This window comes from Enhydra lutris, unplaced genomic scaffold (assembly GCF_002288905.1).
Source record: "Enhydra lutris kenyoni isolate GAN:26980312 unplaced genomic scaffold, ASM228890v2 scaffoldscaffold20, whole genome shotgun sequence".
NCBI classification, from domain to species: Eukaryota; Metazoa; Chordata; class Mammalia; order Carnivora; family Mustelidae; genus Enhydra; species Enhydra lutris.
In genome coordinates this window covers 19450537-19473735 of record NW_019154104.1, presented here as the reverse complement: position 1 = coordinate 19473735, position 23199 = coordinate 19450537, and the positions used below count along the sequence as shown (strand labels likewise).

The 23199-nt window shown below is 56.0% G+C and overlaps 1 protein-coding gene across 1 annotated transcript in view; it reads right to left on the bottom strand.

Moving 5' to 3' along the window:
* Positions 1 to 23199, bottom strand: part of LOC111148756 (latent transforming growth factor beta binding protein 2) — a 101393-nt gene that overhangs the window by 14635 nt on the left and 63559 nt on the right. Inside the window, exons 9-18 of the mRNA XM_022505548.1 lie at positions 21498 to 21572; positions 18296 to 18418; positions 15067 to 15231; positions 14656 to 14871; positions 13540 to 13559; positions 12377 to 12416; positions 11517 to 11630; positions 9217 to 9345; positions 8430 to 8558; positions 4007 to 4126 (exon numbers count right to left, since the gene is read on the bottom strand). Of these exons, the coding sequence (XP_022361256.1) occupies positions 4007 to 4126; positions 8430 to 8558; positions 9217 to 9345; positions 11517 to 11630; positions 12377 to 12416; positions 13540 to 13559; positions 14656 to 14871; positions 15067 to 15231; positions 18296 to 18418; positions 21498 to 21572 (1131 nt within the window). The remainder of the gene's footprint in view (positions 1 to 4006; positions 4127 to 8429; positions 8559 to 9216; positions 9346 to 11516; positions 11631 to 12376; positions 12417 to 13539; positions 13560 to 14655; positions 14872 to 15066; positions 15232 to 18295; positions 18419 to 21497; positions 21573 to 23199) is intronic.

The following is a 23199-nucleotide window of genomic DNA, read 5'->3' as shown; positions in this document are numbered from 1 at the left end:
GGGAGAGGAGCAGCCAGTCTGGGGAGAATGACAGCAAGGAGGAGGACAGAGGACAGAGAAAGAAAGACGGAGACTGTAGGCAACGTTCTTCCTGACGCGACCTGGCATACCCGGGAGTCCATCACTCAGGGCACACGGGATGCGCGCTGAGTTAGGGAGGTCTAACACAGGGCTTGAACTCGGGGTTGGGACTGCGGGAGGATGTGATGGGCCTCTGGCTCCGTGTTGAGGTTCCCAGGCCCTGTCTGTGACAGATGATTGACCTCCAGAGGAATCAAGAGGATTTACTCTTCCTAAATGGTAACTGTCATTCTCCTGGAGGAAGTCCCTGGCTTAGGCAGCTTCGGAAGCCCTCCTGCCCGGGAGGAAGACCTACTCAACACCCATGGAGGCAGGGCCAAGGGTCGGGACACAGGCCTTCTGCAGAGGGCGAAAGCCAGCAGCTGTTGTTACGGAACAGGACATGGGCCCTGATGTGAAGAACGAAAATGAGTCTCCCTTGAGGCTGTTGGATCTGCAGAAGTCAGGCCACATCAAAGCCCTCTGTCCCAGGGAACCCGGACCCTCTCAAGGCCAAAATCTGACCCTGAGGGTCTAGAAGAGGAAGAGATACACAGGGCTGGTGGTTATTTGGGTGGGTATCTGTGGGGAGAGAGCCAGAACCCTGAGGCAATCTTGGGGACACTGAGATAAGGCTCATCTCTACAAAGAGGGTAGCCAAGAGCCCTTGGTTGGGCTGTGGTGACCCTGGGGTAACGAACCTATTCTAAGAGTTTCGGGAAAGACAGGGATGGAGAGAATGAGATAGAGGAGGGGGATGAAAGGATCTAGGACCACTGACTTTGGCCGTCCAGGAGACAGTAGCCAGCACCATGGCCTCAGGGCCTTGGCCGAGGTACAGGAGGAAGATGGGCAAAGCCATTGGGAATGATAAGCAATCCCTGCTTTGGGAGATAAAGAGGCAGAGGTGAGGACCCTTTTCTAAGACCACGCTGAGAAAAATGAGGCCTTTGGATCTCTCCTGCAGGCATCAGGCCATGCAGGAAGGGGGTTAGATTTAGCAGGAGCGAAGAGCCCTCATGTCTGTTCTGGGTACATTCGTGGAGGTGGTGTACCCAGTGTCTTAGGCTGGGCATGAGGAGACTCGTGGTACTGATGCTGTTCACTCAGGATCCCAGCTCTCCCCCTGCTGGGCCAGGGTGGGCTCGTGCCCTCTGGCTCTTTGTGGTTGGGTGGGACCAGGGCCTTAGTGCCACTCAGGAGCCAAGAAGTACGTCATTTACAGACCAAAGCATAATTGTGAGCCTTCTGAAAAGTGCTCTTCCTTTTTTCCATGGACACTGGCCACATTCAAGATACTGGCTATTCCTTCTGGTGAGTTCTAGAGTCTGGAAATGTAGGACCCCTAGCTGACCTGTGATGGACATGCGGCGTTGGTCGGATATAAACCTGGCTGTGTTCTAAGCCGTGAAGGCTGGGGTTGTTAATGCAGCGTAACCTAGTCTGTCCTAGCCCCCTCTCCCCCCACTGCTGGCCTCCTCCCTCAGACCAGAACCCCTGCTGGCGATCACTGTATGGGAGAGGTCTGTGAGCGTGTGGGAGAGGGAAGGCTCTCCCCAATGGGAGCGGACGTCACAGAGCCATCTGCCGAACCCACTGGAAGGCGCTGGATAAAGATTCCAGATGAAGCAGATTCTTCTGACTTCTGAACGGTCCAGTGTTAAGGGCACAGATTCTAATGTCACCAGATACCCTGGGGCTGTTCCACCAGTCCTGCTTGTATGTGGACAAGAGCCAGATCATTCTGACTAGACTAGGGTTTGAATTTTAATCTACAATTACTGTATATTTTGGTAGGTTCTCATGGCTTGGTCGTCGCGGGCAGGAGCTATCTGTCTTACTTATCGCTAGCCCATGGCTGGGGCACAGTTGGCATGTTTGCTCACCAAAGAATGAGACCACATGACTAAAGTTTCACACCCTCTTGTTATGAGGCTGCTGAAAAGACCCCAGGAGACCCAGGGAAAGAGGTGCACCAGGGACCAGCTTGCCAACCTGTCTGTACCCTGGGAAGACCCTGGCGCTTCCGTAAGCAGGGATTTAGGCTTTGCATGGGGGAAATGTAAGCAGGCCCATCCCTGCTCCTGTGAGAGCACAGGGTGCTCCAGGGCCAGAAGCTTGGAGAAATTTGGATGTGGTTGGGGTGCAGGAAAGGCCTGGTAGTCTGCACGGGGTCTAACCCCTTTTCGTGGGAACCCAGAGTCCTGGTACGACAGAAATGCCACTGAGACTTTGGATGGGCCACTGTCCAGAACATCCAGGCCTTCCACCAGAGACCTGAGTTGAAGTGGACAGCAGAGTGGTTTCTCAGCTGGAGAGAGAAGAAAGAGAGAGAGAGGAAATTGACCGGGCTCCCGGGGTGATGGCTGGGTCTGTGGTTCCTGATGGAAACCTGGAGAAGTCTGCAGGCTACATCAGGCTGTCTTTGAGTAGCCTGAGTGTCGCCCGGGGCCGGCAACCCATCCTGACCTCCCAGCTGCTGTGTGCATCTGAGAACTTTTCCTCCTGGTGGGAAGGGGACAATCCAGAGGCATGGACTGGAGCATGGGGGGAGTCTAGAAGTGAAAAGAAATGGGGCCTTCACATAAAAATGCACTGCAGGTCTTGTACGTATTGTCTTACTTGGTCCTCATCAGGGCCTGTGAGGTGGTTTATGGTTTGCATTTTTAGGTGTCAAGATGAGCCAAATCCAGGCCCGTCTCCACCAGAGCCTATGCCTATAACGTGGACTGGTTAGTATAAATCTCATCTTTTTAATGTCCTGGTATTTTCTTGGTTCATCTCCTTTAGTTTTACTTTTTTTAAAATAAAGGCTAATGTCAAATTTGTCATGCTTAAACGAGGAAATCTATCTATTACAGGTAATTTGTAAGTCCTCACACAGCTAGCTCCTGGCACACAGAAGGCACCCATCAAAAAGCTAACTCCCTCACTCGCCATTCTTCTGGAAAATGCCAGGCTTTCTGACTCCATCATGCTCATGAGAACAAAGAGTCCATTTTGGCTTTGATCGGGGGCAGGCCAGGGTGTTAACGGCAGCACCAAGAGGGAGGCATTGAGAGGAGAAGGTGACCCCTGGGGGATGCAGATAGACACTCCCAGCAGGCTCTCCCCTTTGCTAAGACCTTCTAGGACTCTGGACTTGGCTTCCCTGGTAATGGCATTGGAAAAGGGACACCTCTCTTCACAAGGTATTCACCTCCAGGACCCTGTGAAACCAGGCTAAGTGCTGGCCAGGTAAAACCTGGAGGCTGGTAGGTGGCTAGTCCTAAACTTGGGTCAAGGGCAGGATTTCTTTCAGAGGGAAACCTGCCTCACCCCGCTTCATTCCTGTCTCAGCCAGTCTTAGCATCTAGTGCAGGCCTCCTGCGCGCCTCACACACCCCAGCCTGGCAAGGAGGTGCTGCCAGGAGCTGGCGGGACAGTAACAGCTTCCAGCCAGCCTGGGAGGAGGCCACACGGCAATGTCACGGCCGCCTTTTGGCAGGGCCCGGGAAAGGGCACAAAGATCAGGGCTCACGCATGCATTCTTCACTCATTCACTCATTCAGCTGGCATTTGCTAACATTTATTCAACGCAGGACATTCCTCCGGTGTCTGCACGTGAGTCATCTAAGGATGGGGTCCAAGCCCAAGGAGCTCACAGCCTAACCAGCTTTAGCAAGCGGGCCCCGGTCGGGTCCCCAAGCTCCTCCCAGAGAGACCAGCGTCTCCTCCATCATACAGGAGAGCGGTGTGGCTCAGGCGAGGGCTGTTCCCGAGGTCTCACATGTGTAATGTTGCTTGAGCTCCCCTGCTTTGGGGGGCAGATGGGACACCATCATGGAGGGGATGGAAGGCCTCGTGAGGTCCTAGGCAGAGACGAGTTGGAAGGCGGGATAGGGGCAGCCAGCGCCTGGGGAAGGTGGTGGGGCGACCGGCTGTGCTCCCTTATCTCATTTCTTACCTTGACAGTGTCCCTTCCTGACCATGATGTAGCCCTGGTCACACTGGCAGTGGTATGAGCCCTCCGTGTTGGTGCATCGTCCCCCGTGGCACACCCCGGGCTGCTCACACTCGTCTACGTCTGTGAACACACAGGGAAGTCGTGAGTTGGGCCAGCCCTGCAGGGAGTCCTGGGGCATCGTTCCGGAAGACAAGGACGCCATGCTGAGGCCCTGGCGGGAAACGCATCCCAGCTGCAGCCATGACTGGGGATGATGGTGGGGGCGGGGGGCTCCCATGGCAGGTCTGAGATTGATCTGGCTCAGGCCTCTGTAAACTCCTGAGGGCCTTTCTCCCCGCGGACGCTACTTTGGGGGGCCCTTGGGGACCCTCAAAGCTGTATCCTCACCCTGAGACAGGGGCTACTTTTGAGGTCAGATGGCATGATCTGAGGCCAATAAAATCCTCTTCCTGACCCCAGTTCATCCTCCAGGAGTCTGCTCCTGGGGTTCCTAGGGGCCTTCTGAAAGTTAGGGCTTTACGAGCCAAAGAGGGAGCATATCAGGCAGCTGCGGATCCTGTGAAGTGGTTTACACCATCGTCCCACAGCGTCCCTGTGCCCGACAGTGGCTCAAAAGCCCGACCCAGGTCATGGCACCCCCCTGCCTATGCCCTACCGGGGGTTCCCTGCCATTTCCGCCTGGCTCCCAAGGCCTCTGCCACCTGACCCCAGGCTCGCTGCGTTTGCTGATCCCCACCAGTCCAGCCACCGAGCCCTTGTTCACACAGATGACCCCACGTGGGGTATCTTTCTTTGCCTCATGGTCAGCAGTCCTACCCCCATTTCAAGCACTGGTTCAACTGACCAGCTCCAGGTGGCTTTGGCCACTCCCCATTCCTTGCCCCCACATCATATCAATGGAGGATTTACCTTAGCCCCCCCACTGCCCCCCAAGCACGGGTTCAAACTCTCCTCCGGGTCCCTGTGCAGATTAAATGAGATAATCCAAGTGGGGGGCCTAGCTGAGTGGCACAAGGTAAGCACTGAAGAAATGTTAGCTATTACTACTCTGGCATTAAACCCACCCTATAAATCTGATCTCCTAGGCCTAGCATGTGAGATCTTTCTTGATCTGGCCCCTGTCTGCTCCTCCCACTTTGGCCCCACCTCCCAGCCTCAGCCACACAGGACCTGCTTCTGAGCTTGGGAGTGTGATACTCTCTGGCCCCGTGTGGCTTCCTGCCCCTGGGGTTGGCTGTCTCTAGCTCATCTCTTAGGAGGGGTTGACCTCTGCCTGCCAACCCCTATGCCCCTTCCCAGGGTTCCCTTAGGACCCAGCTATTATAGTAACTGTTCATTTACTCGATTTTTTTCTCCCCAAGTGCTGAGAAGGTCCCTCATTATCCTAATGTCCCCAGTACGGAACCCTCAAAAGTGCTTGTTGCGTGAATGGAAAACTAACCATGTGTTTATGGACGGTGTTTTTATCTGAGCAGTACTTTGTAACACTGCAGTGCCCAGCAGACTCCCCAGCGGAAGGGGTAAACCCCCCCCTGCCCCAGGCCCGAGACTGGAGACTCTGCCCAAGCAGCACCAGAACCTGCATCTTAATCACTCTTTAGGCATTTCTGAAAGAACTAGTCCTCTCTCTGAGAAGCTGTGGTCCCAGTGGGAGAGGAAAGGGAACTCAGAGCCAGAGCCAAGTGTGGGCCCTCGGTGAAGAACTTGGATGGGGGATGAGGCTGAGAAAACAAACTTGCTTTCTGGAGAAATGTGGGGAATGGAAGAAAACAGAGCTTAGTAGGGCCCATAGGAAGATGGACTCCAGATGGATTCAAACAGGCTGTAAAAGGTGGAACTCTAACTTCAGTGAAAGAATGTGCAAAAGGAGGACGCCTGGGTGGCTCAGTAGGTTAAACCTCTGCCTTAGGCTCGGGTCATGATCTCAGGGTCCTGGGATCGAGCCCTACATCGGGCTCTCTGCTCAGCAGGGTGCCTGCTTCCCTCTCTCTCTCTGCCTGCCTGTCTGCCTACTTGTGATCTTTCTCTATCAAATAAATAAATAAAATCTAAAAAAAAAAAAAGTGTAGAAGGATATCTTTGTAGCTTACAGTTGGAGAAGGACTTCTTAACTCAAGCCCCAAAAGTATAAGAAATAAGGCAAAAAGGTCAATTTCAACACATGAAAATTAAGGATTTCTCTTTAAAAAGGACCTGTGGGTAAGGTTAGTGGAAGGGGGTGAAATGAGAGACTTGCAACATCTACATCCAGGCAAGTATCTGTGATGTGTAAGGGACTCCCAAGGCGCCACAAGAAAAACCAGCAACTGCTGGAAAGCTGAGCAAAAAATAGGAAAGATCAGGAAACTCAATGCCTAATGTATTAAGAGATGCTCACACTTATTGGTAAAGTCAATGTTTTTAAAAATATCTAATATTCAAATAATTTATATTGGTCCATTACTTATATTAATTTTAGTTCCAGAAATGGTTATAATTTATATTAATTAATTATATAAGTTAATGAAATAATTCACACATAATTAAATAATGAGCTACTGCTTTATAAGATTGGCAGGATTTAGCAAGTGGGTGTTATCCTGAGTAAGGGCCCAGCAAGTGGCAGCCGAGCCCTGCTGGGAGAGGCAAGGGCAGCTACCTGGGGCTCTCTCCCTGGCTGCTGGGGCCAGCAGAGACAACCTGGCCCGGTGACCCCACTCCCTGAAGCAGCCACTGCTTGTCCCCAGCCCGGTACCCCAGGCTGGGCCTCTGGCCTCCAACACCTGCCACAAAGCCCAGAGAAGCCCCCTTGTCCCCAGCCTCTCCCCTCACAAGCCCCACGCTGTTCCGAGCTGCGCTGCTGAGTCACGCGGCTCGTGCTCTGGCCACCCTCTGCTTACAGACCTCTCCTACCACTCACTGCCTGCAGGACGGTGTCCGAACACCTCAGCCAGGCACCCCCGGCTTCACCGAGAGGCTCGGCCCCTGTCCTTTCCTCCTCAGACCCCACGCTCTAGTCACACTGGATTTATCATTATTCCCACTCTGCGCTCTGGTGAAATGGTTCCCTTTCCCAGGAGTACTCTGCTTCCTCCTTTCCTTCCCAGCGCGTGGAAGGGAGCGTGTTGGAAGCCAACCACGCTTTGGGGCCGGAATGACTTTGATTCTGTTTCTAGCTCTGCCCCAGCTAGCTATGAGGTCCCGGGGATCTGGACTTCAGCACTCTGAGCCTTGGTTTACTGACCTATAAAATGGGGTAAGGCTGTCTACCCTACCGCCCAGGGGTGGGCTGATGACCTTGATGGGACGAAGGGCTTAGGACAGTGGCTGCATTCCGAAGCGCTCAAGAAATGCTGCCTGGGACCCTCCTGCCCCAGCCCCAACGCTCCCTCAGCGAACCTGCCTGCACCTTCCACGGAGAACCAGTGGCTTCCTCACCTGGATCCCACGCACCATGCGCTCACACCCAACTCACTGCGGGAGCCCAGAGCTCACATGGAGCCTGGTTTGCACGTGCTTAACACTTGGTGCCAGTGAAGGTCATGTGAAATTCTCCCACTCTGATTAAGTTAGCCGGTTTTCGCCTCTATTCCTCTTTTCTCCATCAGGGCACCTGCACGGCCTTGGTCTCTACAGACCCGATCTTCAGGGGATTAGGACCTGGGGGCCGTGGTCATGAGAGGACGCCCAGCTTCCTGATCTCCAGGAGGGAGCTGTGAGGGAGTGCTGGGCTGCCCCGGTTGGAACCAGCCATGCGAGCTTCAAGGACAGCAGTGCCATCCTCAGGGTGAGGCTTCCAGCTGGGTTATGCACGATAAGGCACTGCTTGGAAAGCGCTGCCTCATACCTCTGTGAGCTCAGTCATAAAAACGTACGCGGAGGCTGTGTATCTCCGCGCAAGCGCTGGATATTCAAGGGTTTGGGCTGGAAGCCACTTTGCCCAGAGCCCTGCGCAGGGGGCCGCGCCTCCCCAGGGAAGCACGAAGACTTCCAGGCTCTCTGAGCTGCGGGGAACCCTCTTGCAAAGGCACTCCCGCTCCCCCGTCTGCCAGGAGTTCCAGCTGATGTCCTCACACTTAACCCTCCTGACCCAAAATGGAAGCAGCTCCTAGTCACTCAGAATTCGGGGACTAGGCTTTTAGTTTTCATTTCCAGCCATGTTCCCTGACCCTCTCACACTCTCAGCAACGGCCACACCTCCTTGGGGCCTTGGTGAGTGTTGCTGTCTTTCAGGTTTGAACCTTTCCTTCCGGTCTGGTCTCAGCATAGGGGTCGGCTTCCACTCGGGTCCAGGTCAGAGCCCTGAGTCTCCGTTCTCACAGCCCCTGCGCTCCACACTCTGCGGTGCAGTAGCTGGGTGCTGTGAATGCCCAGACCCTCTTCCACCTCAACACTCTGCATGGGGTCCTGGGCTCATCCCAGGGACGCAGGCAGGCTCGCTTACCTTGGCACTCCTGTGTGGTCCCCGAAGTGGCCAGCGTGTAGCCAGGGTAGCAGAAGCAGGAGTAGGAACCCACTCGGTTGACGCAGCGCCCTCTTCCCGCGCAGGGGTCCCTCAGACACTCATTGTCATCTGAGCAGAGGAAGGTGGGGAGGGAGGTCAGGGGGACCTTTCTTTGGGCACCTGTCATCAACCTGCCCATGCTAGGAGCTGGACTGGGGATGGTGCTGTGGGTCAGGGAGGGGATGAGGGAGGAGAGGAGGCCGTGGAGATGAAAAATCTCTAAGGCTGGGGTCACAAAGTCTGCCCATAGGGCCCACTCAGGCACCAAGGGCCTGGGGCAGTGGCCCAGCACTTCCTTCCTGCCCCATGCTGCCCTCCCCCAGTGACCCCCTGGTCACTTCCTTTCCTTCAAGGCACAGTGGATGTTTCTCTCTTGTGTCAAATTCTTGAGGGGTGGGGATTGGTGGAGACATTTCCAACTAGGGTAGGCCTTGGTCTGCCGTGTAGGCAACAAGATGGCTGGGGAGGGGGGGGTTGCTGATCTCAGAGGTGATGGCTCCAGGCTCTGGTCAAGGGGCCCTGGGGGGGCTTCCTACTCTCTTGGAGTCCTGGAGACTCATCAGACAGTGCTCCCAGAGACTTGTTCCCCCAAAGTTAAGGTAGGTTTTGTCTGCAGGGCTAGTAATCTTCTTCAACTCTTTGACCACACAGCACCGCTTGGACCTTCTGCTAAATGTTCGACTCTGTCCCCTGCCCCTGAGTGGGCCCAGGGTGCCCCAGGGCGTACCCGTGCAGTAGGCCTGGCTGGGGTGCAGCTGGTAGCCAGGGCTGCAAATGCATCTGTATCCATCTGGGAGGTTCACGCAGGTGCCGGGCCCACAGATGTTGGTGGCTCCGGCGGCACATCTGTCGATGCCTGTGGGAGGCAGAGCAAAGCAGAGGTTATGGTGGGGGTGAGGACAGACAAAGGCTGTGGAGTAGGATGGGGAGACTGTGAGGGCAGGGCACAGGGGCCTCAGAGGACCCCCAGAAGCCTCGCTCCATTCTTGGCTGGACCCTCCCATATCCATGTTAGCATGGCCTTGTGTAAAACCCCATGGCACTCTTCCCAGGACCCCGAGTCCCATGACGGAGCTCACAGTAGTGTATCCCTCTGACTGAGACCCAGTGGGCTCCCCTGGCCCATGTCCCAGCAAAGGGCCTCCCCTGCTGAGGCCCCCAGCCTGCTCTCTCCCTGAATAAGGGCATGGCTCTCGCCCACAGTCCCCAGAGCTTCCCTTCCCCTTCCCCCAGACAGATAGAGCTGGTAAGTAGGGTGTTGAGGGATACCTGCCAGAGGGAGAAAGGAGAGGGGGTGCTGGGGCCAACTGAGCAGGGCCTTGAATGCCATGTTGAGACAGGCCTCTGAGAAAGCGGTTCATGCAAGGTAGGGTACGATCGGAGCTATCTCAGAAAGACCATACATCTTGCCATGCCATCTTGCTCAGAAAGGCAGCAAAAGGCCGATGGACTGGGCAGGGAGGCACAGGGGGCTCTTCAAAACCCACTGAAATAATTCAAACAGGGGCTGCCCTGGGTGGTGGTTATGGGGTAAAAAGTGGGGAGACATGCTGAATTCAGGAATAGTTTGTCAACTTGCCCAGACTCAGCACTGAGACAGCATAGCGGCTAGCTTTTTTGAACTGTGTACTCAATACTAGAAAAGTGCCTGGCGCTTAGAGTGTGCTGACTGGACATGTGACCGGATGCATGAGAGGCGCTGGCAGCCTTGTGTCTGCCCTGAGGTCTCTGACGTAAGCCCACCCGCCCAGGGCCCCCCACCCTGCCCCACAGCACGAGGTACCTCCGGAGACCCAAGGGAGGGGATGAGGCCTGTGTTGGTCCACAGCAGGGCCTCATGGCCTTTGCTAAATGGGCCTGTTTGCAAGGTTACCCTGTCCCTGGCCTGGCTCCAAGTTTGCATCAGCGCAGGGGCCTTGTGGGGACCCCCTGCCTGGTTCTAAATATCTTCCCAGAAGGGTAAGATTGGGGGAAAGCAGGGGAGAAGGAGGATTAAGCTGTGGATGGTGACTGCGAGGGAGGATTCTGTCCCCCCCCATGATGCTGAGAGCTGCTATGGGCTATTCCTCATGCTCCTCAGCCCAGTCCCTGCCTCTAGACCCATCTTCCTTGTCAGAGAATCCCCAAGAGAGCTCCTGAACCCAGCACCTCTTGCCTGCCCAGCAGAGGGGGACGAGGACCATCCCTGGAGCAGTGCACTAAGCACAGAGAGAGAAAGGGGGCCTGGGAAAGGACAGCAGGACACCCTGGTTCAGTCCCAGGAGGGCCAGCCCCCTTCTCCACCCCACACTCTCTAGACTATTCCACCGGGCTGCATGGACTCTCTCTTTGCTGGAAGAAATCCAGAGCTACCCCTCTCCCCTGAGGTGAGCTGAGTCTGCGAAGTCAGCCAGCCCCCAGCGAGGGCACACGTGAGGGCACACACAGGTGAGTGCACATGCACGTGAGCACACACATGCACAGGGAGTCGCTGTGGCATCACCAGCTTGGCTCCTCTCAAACCAAGTCCCCAAACAATGAGACTTTGAGGAGGCTACATTCCAGAGCAAGGTGGATTTGCCAGGCATTGCCCCTATGCCGCACGCCCTCATCATCGTGGCCGGCAGAGAGGGGGAATGCCGGCCCCAGACAGTTAAGCAACCTTGAGAACAGAACCGCTTTCCTTCCTGAAAGCCGGCCGTCCCTGTGGGCAGGAGGCTGCCCGCTGCCAGGGCTCTCGGCCGACTCAAGGTCAATGGCCCGGGGGAGCCAGGCTCCCGGAGGCTCCTTGCACTGCCCTTCCTCCCGGGGGAGGGGGGGGCAGAAGCTCCTAGAAAGCCCCAGAGGAAGAGGCGCCCCCAAGCCCTCCCTTCTCTTTCTCCTCTCCCACTTGACTGGTGCTTCTGACAGGACTCCTGGGTTCCCAAGGAGTGAGATGAAGCCAGGGCCGCTGAGCCTGAGCGGGAGTTCACCAGAGGCCGTGTCTCTGTGGGCGAGGCCCTGGAGCTGGCTCTGCCTGGCCGCCCCCCACCAGGCAACTGCAGGTACCTGAGGGGCCCAGGGCCGCCAGCCCCTGGGCGGTGGTGGTCACATGCTCTTCTTCCTGGTGGTCTGGAATCCCCTGGCCAGGAAGGGGTGGTGTTGGTCTTTCTACAGCATCTCCTACAAGGGGAGGGGGTGGGGAGGGGAGAGCAGCTGGGCCACGGCCCTTTGGCCACCTGCCTTCCCATCCCCAGACAGCGTTCCCCTCAGACACTGGCGGTAGCCTTTCCCTCCTCCTGGCCTTCCGATGGAAGAACCAGGCGTGGAGCCTAAGGCAGCTCAGTCCTGCGGCCTCCTAGGCTGCTGAAACTTAGCCTGGTTCCAGATGCAGTCAGAGAGTCGGAGAGCTCTAACGGGTTCCTGAGCACATCTAGTCTCAGCTTCCGTTTTGCGGGTCACGAGACAGGTTTGTGACAGAAATGGCCACTGGTTCAGAGCCAACCAGCTCAGTGGACACAGAGCCCCTGGGCAGTGCCCTGTCCCCAACTCCAGTGAACCTCAGCAAGCTGGGGTCTGCAGAGCTCGAGCCGTTTCCCAGAGGAAGTCGGGCCATGGGGGAAAGGCTCTGGGGACCTGCTGGGCCCCTGCTTTAGCCTGCAATTCCGCTTTGGTCTCCTTTATACGAGTGGCACCGTGAAATGCAGAAAGGGTGCTGTGGCTGGGGAAATATTTGCAAAACAGCTCAATGTCTTTCACTGACCTTGCTGCACCTTGGGTGGATAGGGCGCCCCGAAAAAAGCACTCACATGTCACCCGTCCACAACCTCATCAGATCCGAGCCCCGTGTATCAGCCCATGACACAAACTCTGTGGTGTGTCCTTCCCTCCCTTCTGTTTTCTGGAAACCACTAGGGGCAGGGACTCACCTGGGACCCAGGCAGGTACTTGGGTAGTACTGGTTGTGACCTGTGCAGACATAGAAGGTCACTGTTTGTTCCTTGGTCCCCCCACCGTGACATGCTTTCTCCCACAACACTCACCCCACCTCCAGGCTTCCCCGCCACCTCACTTGTTCACTTTCTCGTTCCTTCTAGCTCTCAATGAGTTCTTCCTCTGTGCTGGGCACGCTGCCAGCACTTTATGTCCTTGGTCTTAACTAATCTGCTCAACTAGCCTAGGGCAGTCGGTTGTAATGATTAAGGGAGCCGAAGTCTGTGCTGTGCCCCTCAGTGTCACATCAGCAATGCTTGACGATCGTTCCCATGCCATGAGTCCAGATAAAGCAACAGATGCTCGATGTTCACTAGCTTCCCCAGGGTCACAGGACAAGGGTGGTGAGGCTGAGACCCTAGGCCATACCTCGTGTCCCTCACCACAGCCCGCAGCCAGTGGTGGTGACCAGGAGGAGAGAAGGGACAAAGGATGAAAGAGGATCAGGGGCACGCTGGGGGCTGTGAGGACACAGACGGAGGACTCTGGTCTGGGAGTACAACACATGATTCTCCAGGGAGAGAAGCAGCTCCCTGGAGAAACCATTTTGGGGACAGTCAGGTCTGCGGGTGGGAGGGGCAGGGGACAGGGTAGGGATTGGTAGACCGGTGAGGGAAGAAGCCGATTCACTCTTCCGGAATGTTTTTCTAGGAGGACATTCGGTTCTTTACGGGGGAATCCTGGGCACAGGGAAGGGTGTGGAGTGCTTTGAGGCCATCCACAGCTGTTTCCACTTCCCCGCAAGCCACCCCCACAGGAGATCTTGAGGTGTAAGCAAGTCACGCTCCAAAAGTGCAGAATCCAGAATTAATCTGAAACCAGTTCTATCTAGACCTTATCTGCAGAGCTGGGACAAACGGGACGTGTTCTCACCTCCTTTCTGAAGGGGACCCCCGAGAGAACACTTGTACAAGAGCTATTCTTACTTCCCTTAGGGTAAAACCAGGTGTTTGGATGGACCCGCCCACTCCAGCATCCCCGCACATAATCCATCTGTCTCCCTTTCCTCTTTCAGGAGACACCGCCCTGCAGCGTCAGTGGGGACCCTCTCCCACTCCCTGCCATGCTTGCCCAGCCCCTGCTGGGAGGATATACTCACCTGGCCAGCCTGAGAGTCCCCTGGGAAGGAAAGGTGAGAGCATGAGCTCAGGGAGGAGCCTGGCTGCCTTCTCCCCTCCACCCATGGCCAGGGTTGGTTCGGTCTCTGATGTCCTGAACTCTGTCCCCAGAGGTCAGCCGTGGAGAGAGTGCAGAATCTTTTTACCTGCTTCTGCCCCTCCCGCCCTGCCGGGACTGGCCACCAAAGATCCCCGAATGCCAGGTCTGGAGGGCCTACGAGGTTGCTTCACCGGTGAGAGGAAATCTCCAGCCTTCCTCTAAGGCCTCAGGGATAAGTCCCACCCCTTCCAGGGCCAGTCCACCCATAAGTCCTAGATGTAACCCTCCTCTTTGCTCTGCCACCTCCTCCCTCTCAAGCCTCCCAGCAAAGCCTCTGCCCCCCCTGCCCTGGGTTATAGCCCAGGGGAACCATTCTAGAAAGAGAGGAGCTGCTCCTGGCCTGGCCAGGCTCCAGTTCCCATGACGACTGGGGCTCTGTCCTGACTTCCCTGTCTGTCTGTTCCTGATTCCCAGGGCAATTTTGGCCATCACATAGCTTTCCTGGTCTTAGTATGTCCTTAGCCTCCTGCACTGTGGGCTACCAGAACCTGGGTGTGCTTTCAATTTTTGGGGGGGGACCCGCCAGGGGCACCTTGGTCTTGTCTTTCTGGCCCAAGCCTCCTGGGCCCCTGGTCATTGAGCTGGAGTTGGTGCCCCACCTCTAAGGGCAGGGAGGGGATCTACAGCCTCGGACTCCCCAGGATCTCCCCGCCAGCTCTCAGGCCTTGCAGCCAGCACTAGCCCAGAAGCAGCAGGGCTGGGGACAGAAAGGCCTGATCAGCTGGGGCTGGGGCTGCTGCTGACCTCTCCCACTTCCACCGGCAACGCTCGGGGTGTGGGCCTCTTTGATCCCACATGTGAGGGGAAGCCGGGGAGGCCTTCCCAGCACGCCAGGCGAGGAGGTTCCTGGGGCCGGGTGCTACTGCTCTAAACTCCCGCTCCAAATGCTCCAGAGCTGGGAAGCCAGGGGTCCGCCGGGATAAATACCCAGAAGCTCTTGGGGGATTGGTGGGGGGGAGCAGGGGAACACCTCAGGCCCCTCCCGCAGCCCAGATACCCTTGTCAGGGACGGTCTCGGCCTCCAGCCAGGTGTCAGTGACGGCCCGAAGCTGCTGCCTCCCCTCGGGCCCAGGCGCGGTCTCGAAGCTCTTCAGCGGGTGCTCCCTGGAGGGCCTGGCCAGCTCCTCCTCCTCCGCCTTCCTCATGGCCAGGCGGACATGTGAGCTCGAGTAGGTGTAGCCCTGGCCAGCGGGGCAGATCTCCCCGAAGGCCTCTGCAAGGTCAAGGGTCAAAGGACAAGCTGAGAGGCACAGTTCCCGAGGGAACCCAGGGCCCTCCCTTTCCTCCGTTCAGGGGGACAAGCAATTGTTGCAGTGAGGGAGGAGGGACCCAGGTTGGGGTGAGGAGTTGAGCAAGAAGGAGGGAAGACTAAGGGTCTGGCTTGGAGGAAGCCCCCTGGGGGCCTTACCTGTGCCGGGCAGGGGGCATCTCTCACACTGGCTGCCCCAAGCTTTGCCCACCCGGCTGCAGCAACAGATCTGCTTGGTGATGCTCTGGGCCAAAGGCAGGGCGCAGGTGCCAGGCCCCACCGACCGGTAGCACAGCCCCTGCTGCATGGAGATGGCCTTGTCGGCTGCAACAGACACGGCAGGGAGGGTGGGCAGGGAGCCGGCCTCAGGGAACCTCGGGGAGGAGAGGGGCATTGGGTGGGAGCGGCTGCTGGCAGTGCACACCTGGCTGGCCTGGCCCGAGTCTCAGTCTGCAGCTCTGGGCCTTGGAAATGCTCAAAAGAATGTGGGGAGGAATGGCCACAGGTAGAAGGCTTCGGGATCTCCTTGTGTTACCTGCTGGAGGGGCCCCTTGACTCCCACCCTCCAGTGGAAAGCCCGAGGGCAGGAAGCGGGAACATGCGGGCTGTCTCCAGGTGCCGGGTTTGCAAGTGTTTACAAAAGCCTGCCACTGGCCTGGCGGCTGTGCTGTGCGCTCTAGGGCCACAGTCTCCCTGGGAAGATGAGACAAGGGGAGAGCCGAAGGCCTGATGGGGAGCTTTGAGGACAGGGACCTTATTTTGGCCATCTCTGTAGCGCAGCACCCTGGGCAGTGTCTGGGGCTTGGGGACGCTCAGTAACGCTCGCTGGACCCGTGTGCCTGAATCAAAATGCTGTGGGCTACCGAGAGTGAGAGCTCTGCTGGGTTTAGATGGTAACAATACTACCAGCATTGTCCCCCTTCTTGTCCTTTGAAAGTGAGTAGTGAAGACTGTCCTCTTGTATATTCTCTCAGCGGAGGATGAAGAGCTCAGGCCACATGGAAACTGACCAAATTCCTTGTCGGCCCGGACGAGGGGATGAGGGATGTGTGGAGAGGACAACACTCAAAGCTAAGCAGTCGATGACCCTGGGGAAGTCCAGGTCAGGGGCCAGGACTCAGCGGGCCAAGTTCAAATCCCTGCTCCAAGATCAGCCACATGACCTCCCTGGGATTTACCGCCTTCATGCGTGAAATAAGAATGATGACAACGCCACGGGGAGGAGACACCTGCGTTTCTTCCTGCTCGGCACCCACGCCCCTGTGTTCTGGTGAAAGCACCCTGGTTTTCCTATGGGATCTACCCTGTCTACCATTCTGTCCATGTGGAGTGGAGGTTGACCCTACTTCCTAGCTGAAAGAGTCCATACCCCTGGTCATAGCGAGTGGGTCAGGGATGGGGACTTGACCAAGTGGACCCAATGCTAATAATCAGCTTTGGGACTTTCCCTGGATTATTACAAAAGAGATACTTTTTATTTCTCTATTTTTAAATTGGAGTTTGCAGGACTGGGAGATGTAGGCCTACTGTCTGGTGGCCACCTTTGACAGAATTATGAAATCAACACAAAGGAAACAGAGCAAGGGGCATCCCAAAGACACTGTGTGTGCCTGGATCCAACCAAGTCTGAGGCATACCTACCCCTTGACTTCCTAGTTGTGTGGACCAAGGAATTATTTTTGCTTACAGTGGTTTGAGTTGGGGTTCTGTCATCTGTAGCCCAAAGGCTCCTAATATACTTAAACAAAAAAAGTTTATTTATTTGTTTGTTTGTTCAAGTAATCTCTACACCCAAAGTGGGGCTCAAACTCATGACCCCGAGATCAAGAGTTATACGCTCCACCAATAGAGCTGGCCAGGTCCCCCCTGACTAATACACTTTCTTCACGATGATGGAGGTGAAAGTGCCTTGTCAAAGGTCATGATCAATTATTGGTCAGTCCATGAGCCTAGGTCTCCAGGTATAATCTCTGCTCTCAGCAGCCACTTCCTTGGGACACTGTAGGAAATGGCTCGGTCCCCTTGAGCCCCAGGGTGGAAGTGACCTGGCTGAGAGTATCAGGAGGCTGCCCCAGCCCAGAGTGGGGGCCCTTGTAGACCAGCTCTGGTCAGCTGGTAGGGAAGAGGGCAGAGCTCAGAAATGAAGTGGAGTGGGTAACAGCAGGGAGGGAGACAAAAATAACTAACACCCGAGGGCCGCCTCTGCCTCCTGTATTAAGTTAGCATCTCCTTCTGGCGCTAATAAGTAAAAGTCACTTCAGGAGTTAAAATTGTCTGTCTGAGAAAGCAATCTAAAGCGGGGGTGGGATGAGGAGAGGGAAGGGCTGTATGTCCCTGAAGGCATCGGTCACATGTCCCTGTCTCCATGAAGTCTCCCTGAGAGCCCTCAGACACGTTCTCCCCACTCTGGCCTCTTACTGTCTCCTGTCCCTGGACACACAGACTGGGTCCTGTCTCATCCTTCCTGTCACACGGGACGTTCCTTCTGGGTGGCGCTGGAGTCCTGCTCATCCCGTGGCCTCCCCAGACCTAGTACCTGGTGGTTTGTGGACTGAGGGCCTGGCCAGCCTCGGGGAGCTCTGCAGAGCTGGGGGGCAACCTGACCTGGGCTGCCCCGTCACAGATGCCAGTCAGGACTGGTTTTATTCAGTTCTGGTCAGGCCTTCCTGCCCAAGGAGAGTCCTGTCTGGGCCGAGGCGTCAGCTCTGCTCTCTGGGGGCACTGCCAGCCGGGGCCTCTTCCAGTGGGAAACCACAGAGGCCGCTGGAAACAGCTTCCTGGGGGTACACACACACGCATACACACAGGCACACAGTGTGCACACACACACAGACATGGTGCTGATATGACCAGAGACACGTGTATATTCATGGATGCGGACACATTCCGAGCCACGAGAGACCCCGGGTTTGTGGAAAGGCCTGGGGGCCAGGGGGCAGCGCCGGATGTGCCACAGACAGGCCCTTTCAGAAAGGCCTGTCCCCAGTTCTGTGATCAGGCTGCCAAATTCAGGCCTGAAAGAGGCAGCCACGGCTCGGCCAGACATCACAGCAAATGCAACACACATCTCCCCAAGGCAATGAGGCAGCAGATGGGACAGAACGAATTAGAGAAAAAACGGAAGTAGAAAATCCCAAACTGCAAAGCCCCCAAAGACAGGCCAAAACCCCAAACTGAAGTGCTAGCTGTCTCCCCTCCAGCAGGGGGGCTTGGTTTTTGTACACTGGGTACACTGTACACTGTACACTTTTGTACACTGGGTTGAGACACAGACCCTGGTCTGGGGATGAGGCCTGGGGAAATGACTGCTCTGGGCCTGGCCGGTGGACCCCAAGGATCCCATCTCACCTCCCAGTGTCCCCCACCTCCGGTCCCCGCCGACACTTACACACGCAGCGGCTCCTGGATGGGTCCAGCATGAGTCCTGGCCCGCAGGTGCACAGGTAGCTGCCTCTGGTGTTCACGCACTCCAAGTCCTTGCACACACCCAGGCTCAGGCACTCGTTGATATCTGCGGGGTTGGAGGAGGTGAGGGAGCGCCTGCCCCACCCAGGCCTTGGGGAGGGGAGGGCCCAGGGTAGAGATCTTCCCAAAGGGACAACAATAAGAGAGCTGCCATCTATTAAGTGTGGTCCCTCTCTCCATGCCTCAGTTTCCTCATTCATAAAATGGGGACCTTATTCGTAACGACCAGATGGTCTCGTTTGGAGAATAAGATAAGACAAAAATGGCAAATCCTTAATTCCGCTCACTGGTTAATGATCATAATGTCAAGAGCTAATGTTTCTTGAGTGCCTATCACCTGCCAGGCACCACACCACGTGGCAGACACGTGGTACCTCGTTGGGTTCTTACTGACAATTTTATCAAGTAGGTCCCCGTGGCTTCATTTTATAGATGAGGAAACAGGGTCCAGGAGTAACTTGCCCAAAGTCACTCAGCTAGTGAGGGGTGTGCTGGGATGCAAACGGGGGGGGCAGATAAGGAGACACTTTGGGTTGGAGTGGGGAGAATCATCTGCTCCGTCCTTCCTCCTCAGACTTCCTTGAGGGCCTGTGCAGCATCTCCACTGGACCCCAGGTCTTGGGACCATGTCCACTGTGAGCCGCGGGCTCAAGGGAGCCCAGCAAGGACGGGAGGCAGGAGGATGGAGGCAAGCGCGGAGGGCCAGAGGGTCTGGAGGGCATGTTTCCAGGAGGCCAAGAGGCCTTGGGCAGGCCACACACAGCCTCCGAGACCAATGGATGCTTGTGCTGTTCTTCAAACAAGGGAGTGACATTGGTGTCCTTTGTGATCTCAAAAGCATTTCCTTCTTCCTGCCAAGGGGAAATCCCAACCCTCACATTCTAAGCTCTTAAAAGTCTTGGTGATGGTGTCTTTGCTGATGATGGTGAGTGGGGAAGATTTGTGAGGGGCCCCCCACCTCCAGGGCCAATACACTAGACACGGCGAACCCGTCACCAGAGTCACCTGCTCACCCATGGGCTTCAGGGAAAGTGGCACTGAGCACGGGAATGAAGGGGCTGGCCCAACTGTTGGGAGGGAGGTGCCTGGGAAAATGCCACCGAGCTCCGGGAAGGGGAACAGGCCCATTTGCCTCCGGACTGTGGCCAGAGCACTGGATCTAAATCTGACTTGCCTCCTGGAGGGGCTCCTAAGCCCTCCTAAGCTCCAGTGCCCTTCCCCACATTTCTGCAAAGTCTGTGGGGGCGCAGGCGGCTCTGATGAGGCCCTGGGATGCCTGTGTTGTCTCCTGTGGCCACACAGGCTGTCCTCCCGCCCGCCCTTTGCATGTGCTCCTCCCTTAGCCGGGAATGCCTGCATCTCCTTCAGCTGGTCACCTCGAGTCACTCTTCACGCCCCAGTCAGCCGTCACCTGAAGCCCTTCTCCTACCCTCCCGGTCTGGGAAGGGGCGCCTACCATGCTATCCTATGGCACCCAGGGCCTCTTTCTAGCAAGAGCACTTCTCCCATGGTGTGTAATTGCTTAAGTGCCTATATTCACCGGGGGCAGCCATGTTTGTCTGTCGCTGGGCGCTAACACCCAGCACAACACATGCAGTTCCTGACAACACACCCAGCTCGGCTGGTGGCAGGAGAGAAGAATGGAGACAGAGAGGAAGGTGACGCATGTGGGTGTAGAGGTGAGCAGGTCCCCTCCCAGATATGGAGACATGGGAAGTGGGGGAGGTTTAAAGGGCGGCGGGGGTGGGGGGCTCCTGGGGGCGGGCCCTTTGGCTTCCTGTATCCCTTGGGGCTCAATGGAGGGAGGACTGAGAGCTCCTTTGAGATCCTGGGAATAACTTTAACCCTGTGCACTGGGAAACCTGCCAGGAGGAGAGGGCCCTAGGGACAGTTGAGATATGAATGGCCCTACTGTACCTTCCAAGGGCAAAACTAAAGACCTCTCCACACCCACCATCCTGTCTACTAGGCCTCTTTGCCTCCAGGGGAGTCTGACCTTGGGCTGGGTCAGAAGGCTGCCCTTTTGCCTGGTCCAAGCACTTTATCCATGGGCCAGAAATCCCCTTTGGGCCTGGCACACCCCAGGCAGACAGCCTAGCCACCCAGGACTTCCTCAGCTCCCTCTCTCCTGGAGAAGCCTCCAGGGGGAAGGGTGCTTAGGAGGCCATCTGGGTCAATGTTCTGTCTCTAACCCAGCTTCATGTCAAGTCAGCCATACAGACAGCACCGTATCCAGTTGTCCAATGGGGAAGCCACCTCAGCTCCCCACTGACCTCTGTCAGCCCCAGGAGCCTCCCGGGGGGAGGCTCTGCTCATCTCTCCAAATGCCAGGCCCGCAGCCAACAGGGGCTCCCTGCTCTGAGCCCGAGCTGCTCAGTGGCAGCAGCTGCCCCTCAGTGAGGGTTTCTGGACGCCCCAGTCATCCTGGGCCTACACACCATCCCCATTGGAATTCCCCATGGTGACGAAGCCGTAGCTGAGCCTGGCTTCCATCCCTCTGTCCCAAGGTGCCTCTGGGCCTTGCCCCTCTGAAATGCAGAGTGACCGAGACCTCAGTTGGCCTTAGACAACCTGTCAGCCAGGCCAGCAAGGCCAGGGTCTGTGCTTAATAGTCTCCTCTTTCCTCCACCTGTACCTTCCCTCTTCCCCCACCTGGCTGTGGGAGGTGATTTGTTGGGGGGAGTCCGCAGAGGTCCCCATCAACTCAGGCTGACTAGATCCTGATTCCAAGTCCTCCCATTCCAAGGAGACTGGCCGAGGAGGTGAGGGGATGTGGGGACTGGGATAGCACCCGCACACGCACATATAGACCCCACAGTTCTAGAGACGCACCTGGCTCAGGTCCGGTGGGGGCAGGTGGAGACGGGAAGAGGCACGGGCTCAGCTCCCAGACCTTTCTCTTGCTCTCTCATAATCCCCACAACTTCCTGAGGCCCCTGGAACCAGTAGCCCCCACAACTCCCCGAAGCCGGGGCTTAAAGGTCCCCAGTGAAGACCACTCAGAGCCACCACTCCTTCTGTCTGGGTGGGGGGTGGGGGAGTGCCCTGGCATCCTCAGGCCTTCATTATCCATCCCCCTCCCTGCCCCCGCCCCAAGCCCAGCTCTGGCCCCAGGTCACCCTTACCTTGGCAGTGAGTGAGATTCAGTCTCTTGTACCCTTGGGGACACTCCAGCTGGCCGTTTTCGATCACCGGGGAGGCTGAGGAGTAAAGATAAAGACAGATCTCACTGCAAGGCCCTTGGGCTCCCCTGTCACCCATGCTGAAAGTGGGGTGCCACCGACTCCACGGCTGTGAGGCCTTGAACCCCCAAGTCATTCCCGTGGGGAGCTGTGCCCCCTTGGCTACAATCCCTTCCCTGGCTCTCACCGGGTTACTCTTGACCCACCTTGCTCCTCCTAGAAACGTCACTCAGCGACTATAGGTCTCGTATATGGTTATAACATGACATACAGAGCAAGTAAATGTGGTACACTCCAGTGGAATGAAACCAGTCTTCTTTCTTTATTTATTTAGTATTTTGGTTTTGAAGTAATTACACCTCTGTAGGAAGTTACAAAAAATAGTGACAGAGAGGTCCCTCGTGCCCGACACCCAGTTTCTGCTCATGGTTCCATTTTCCGTAACTATAGTTGTTTTCTTAGTTTTTAAACATGCAGATGCAACAATTCACAGTCTAGCTCTAAGTTCAGTTCATTCGCTCCTCAGTTTTACCGCTGCCAAAGCTGACAAGTTATCTCAGCTCAAGACGGAAGAAACTCGCAGTCCATGGCCCGTCGTAGAAAACCAGGCTCTTAGGTTTTCACTCCCTCTCACCAACTCTGTGGCTGGTAACTTTCCATCTCCCCCCGAGGCTGGCTAGTTGTTCTTAAAAATGTAAAACACATTGGAAAATGCCAGTTGTCAAGTTTTTTTAAATGTGCAAATAGACTTGGTTTACAGCAACAAATCCCAACACGACGGAACCGGGAACCGCTTCCAAACAGCCACTTTCAAAAGGCTCTTCCTGTCGCCCAGACGCGCCCAGCCGCCCGCCCCGAGTTAAGGGCAGACCAAACCCACCAGATGCTTGACTCCAGATTGACCAACAAGGAAATAAGGCTCAGATTCCGGGGCTGCTTCACATCCTACCTTGATTTCACAACATTCCACCGTACTTTAAAGAGGGAAATAAAGTGTTTGAAAAAGAAAAACCTATTGACTTAAAAACAGGGAAACGTCTCTATTACTTTGGAGAGAGGACTAGCATGTCAGCCTCCAGAGGAATGCTTTGAAGGGTTTTTTCTTTTTCTTTTCTTTCCTTGAAAAGCTCTAGCAGGTAGCGGAGTCCTGATAGCCATCTGTCATCACAGGAAAGAGCAGCAGATGTGGACAGCAGGGTGTGCGTGTGTGTGTGTGTGAGTTTTTAAAGAATACCTCCTCAGGACGCCTCAGTGGGTTAAGCGGCTGCCTTCAGCTCAGGTCATTATTCCAGGGTCCTGGGATCGAGCCCCATGGCAGGCTCCTTGCTCAGCAGGGAGCCTGCTTCTCCCTCTGCCTGCTCCGCCTGCCACTTCCACTGCTTGTGCTCTCTCTCTCTCTCTCTCTCTCTGACAAATAAATAAAATCTTAAAAAAAAAAAAGAATAGTTCATCTACAAGTCTGACCATTTCTTGCCAAAGACATAGCCAGCAATTCTAAAGGAGTACGGGGATTTTCACAGACACTCTTCTGACACAATGTTCCATTAAGAGCCCATTCTACTTGAAAGGTCTTGTTTCATAAAGTGAACCGTGTGATGACTTCTCTAGCAATCTGTCTTCTGACTTTGCCTTCCTCGCAGCGGTG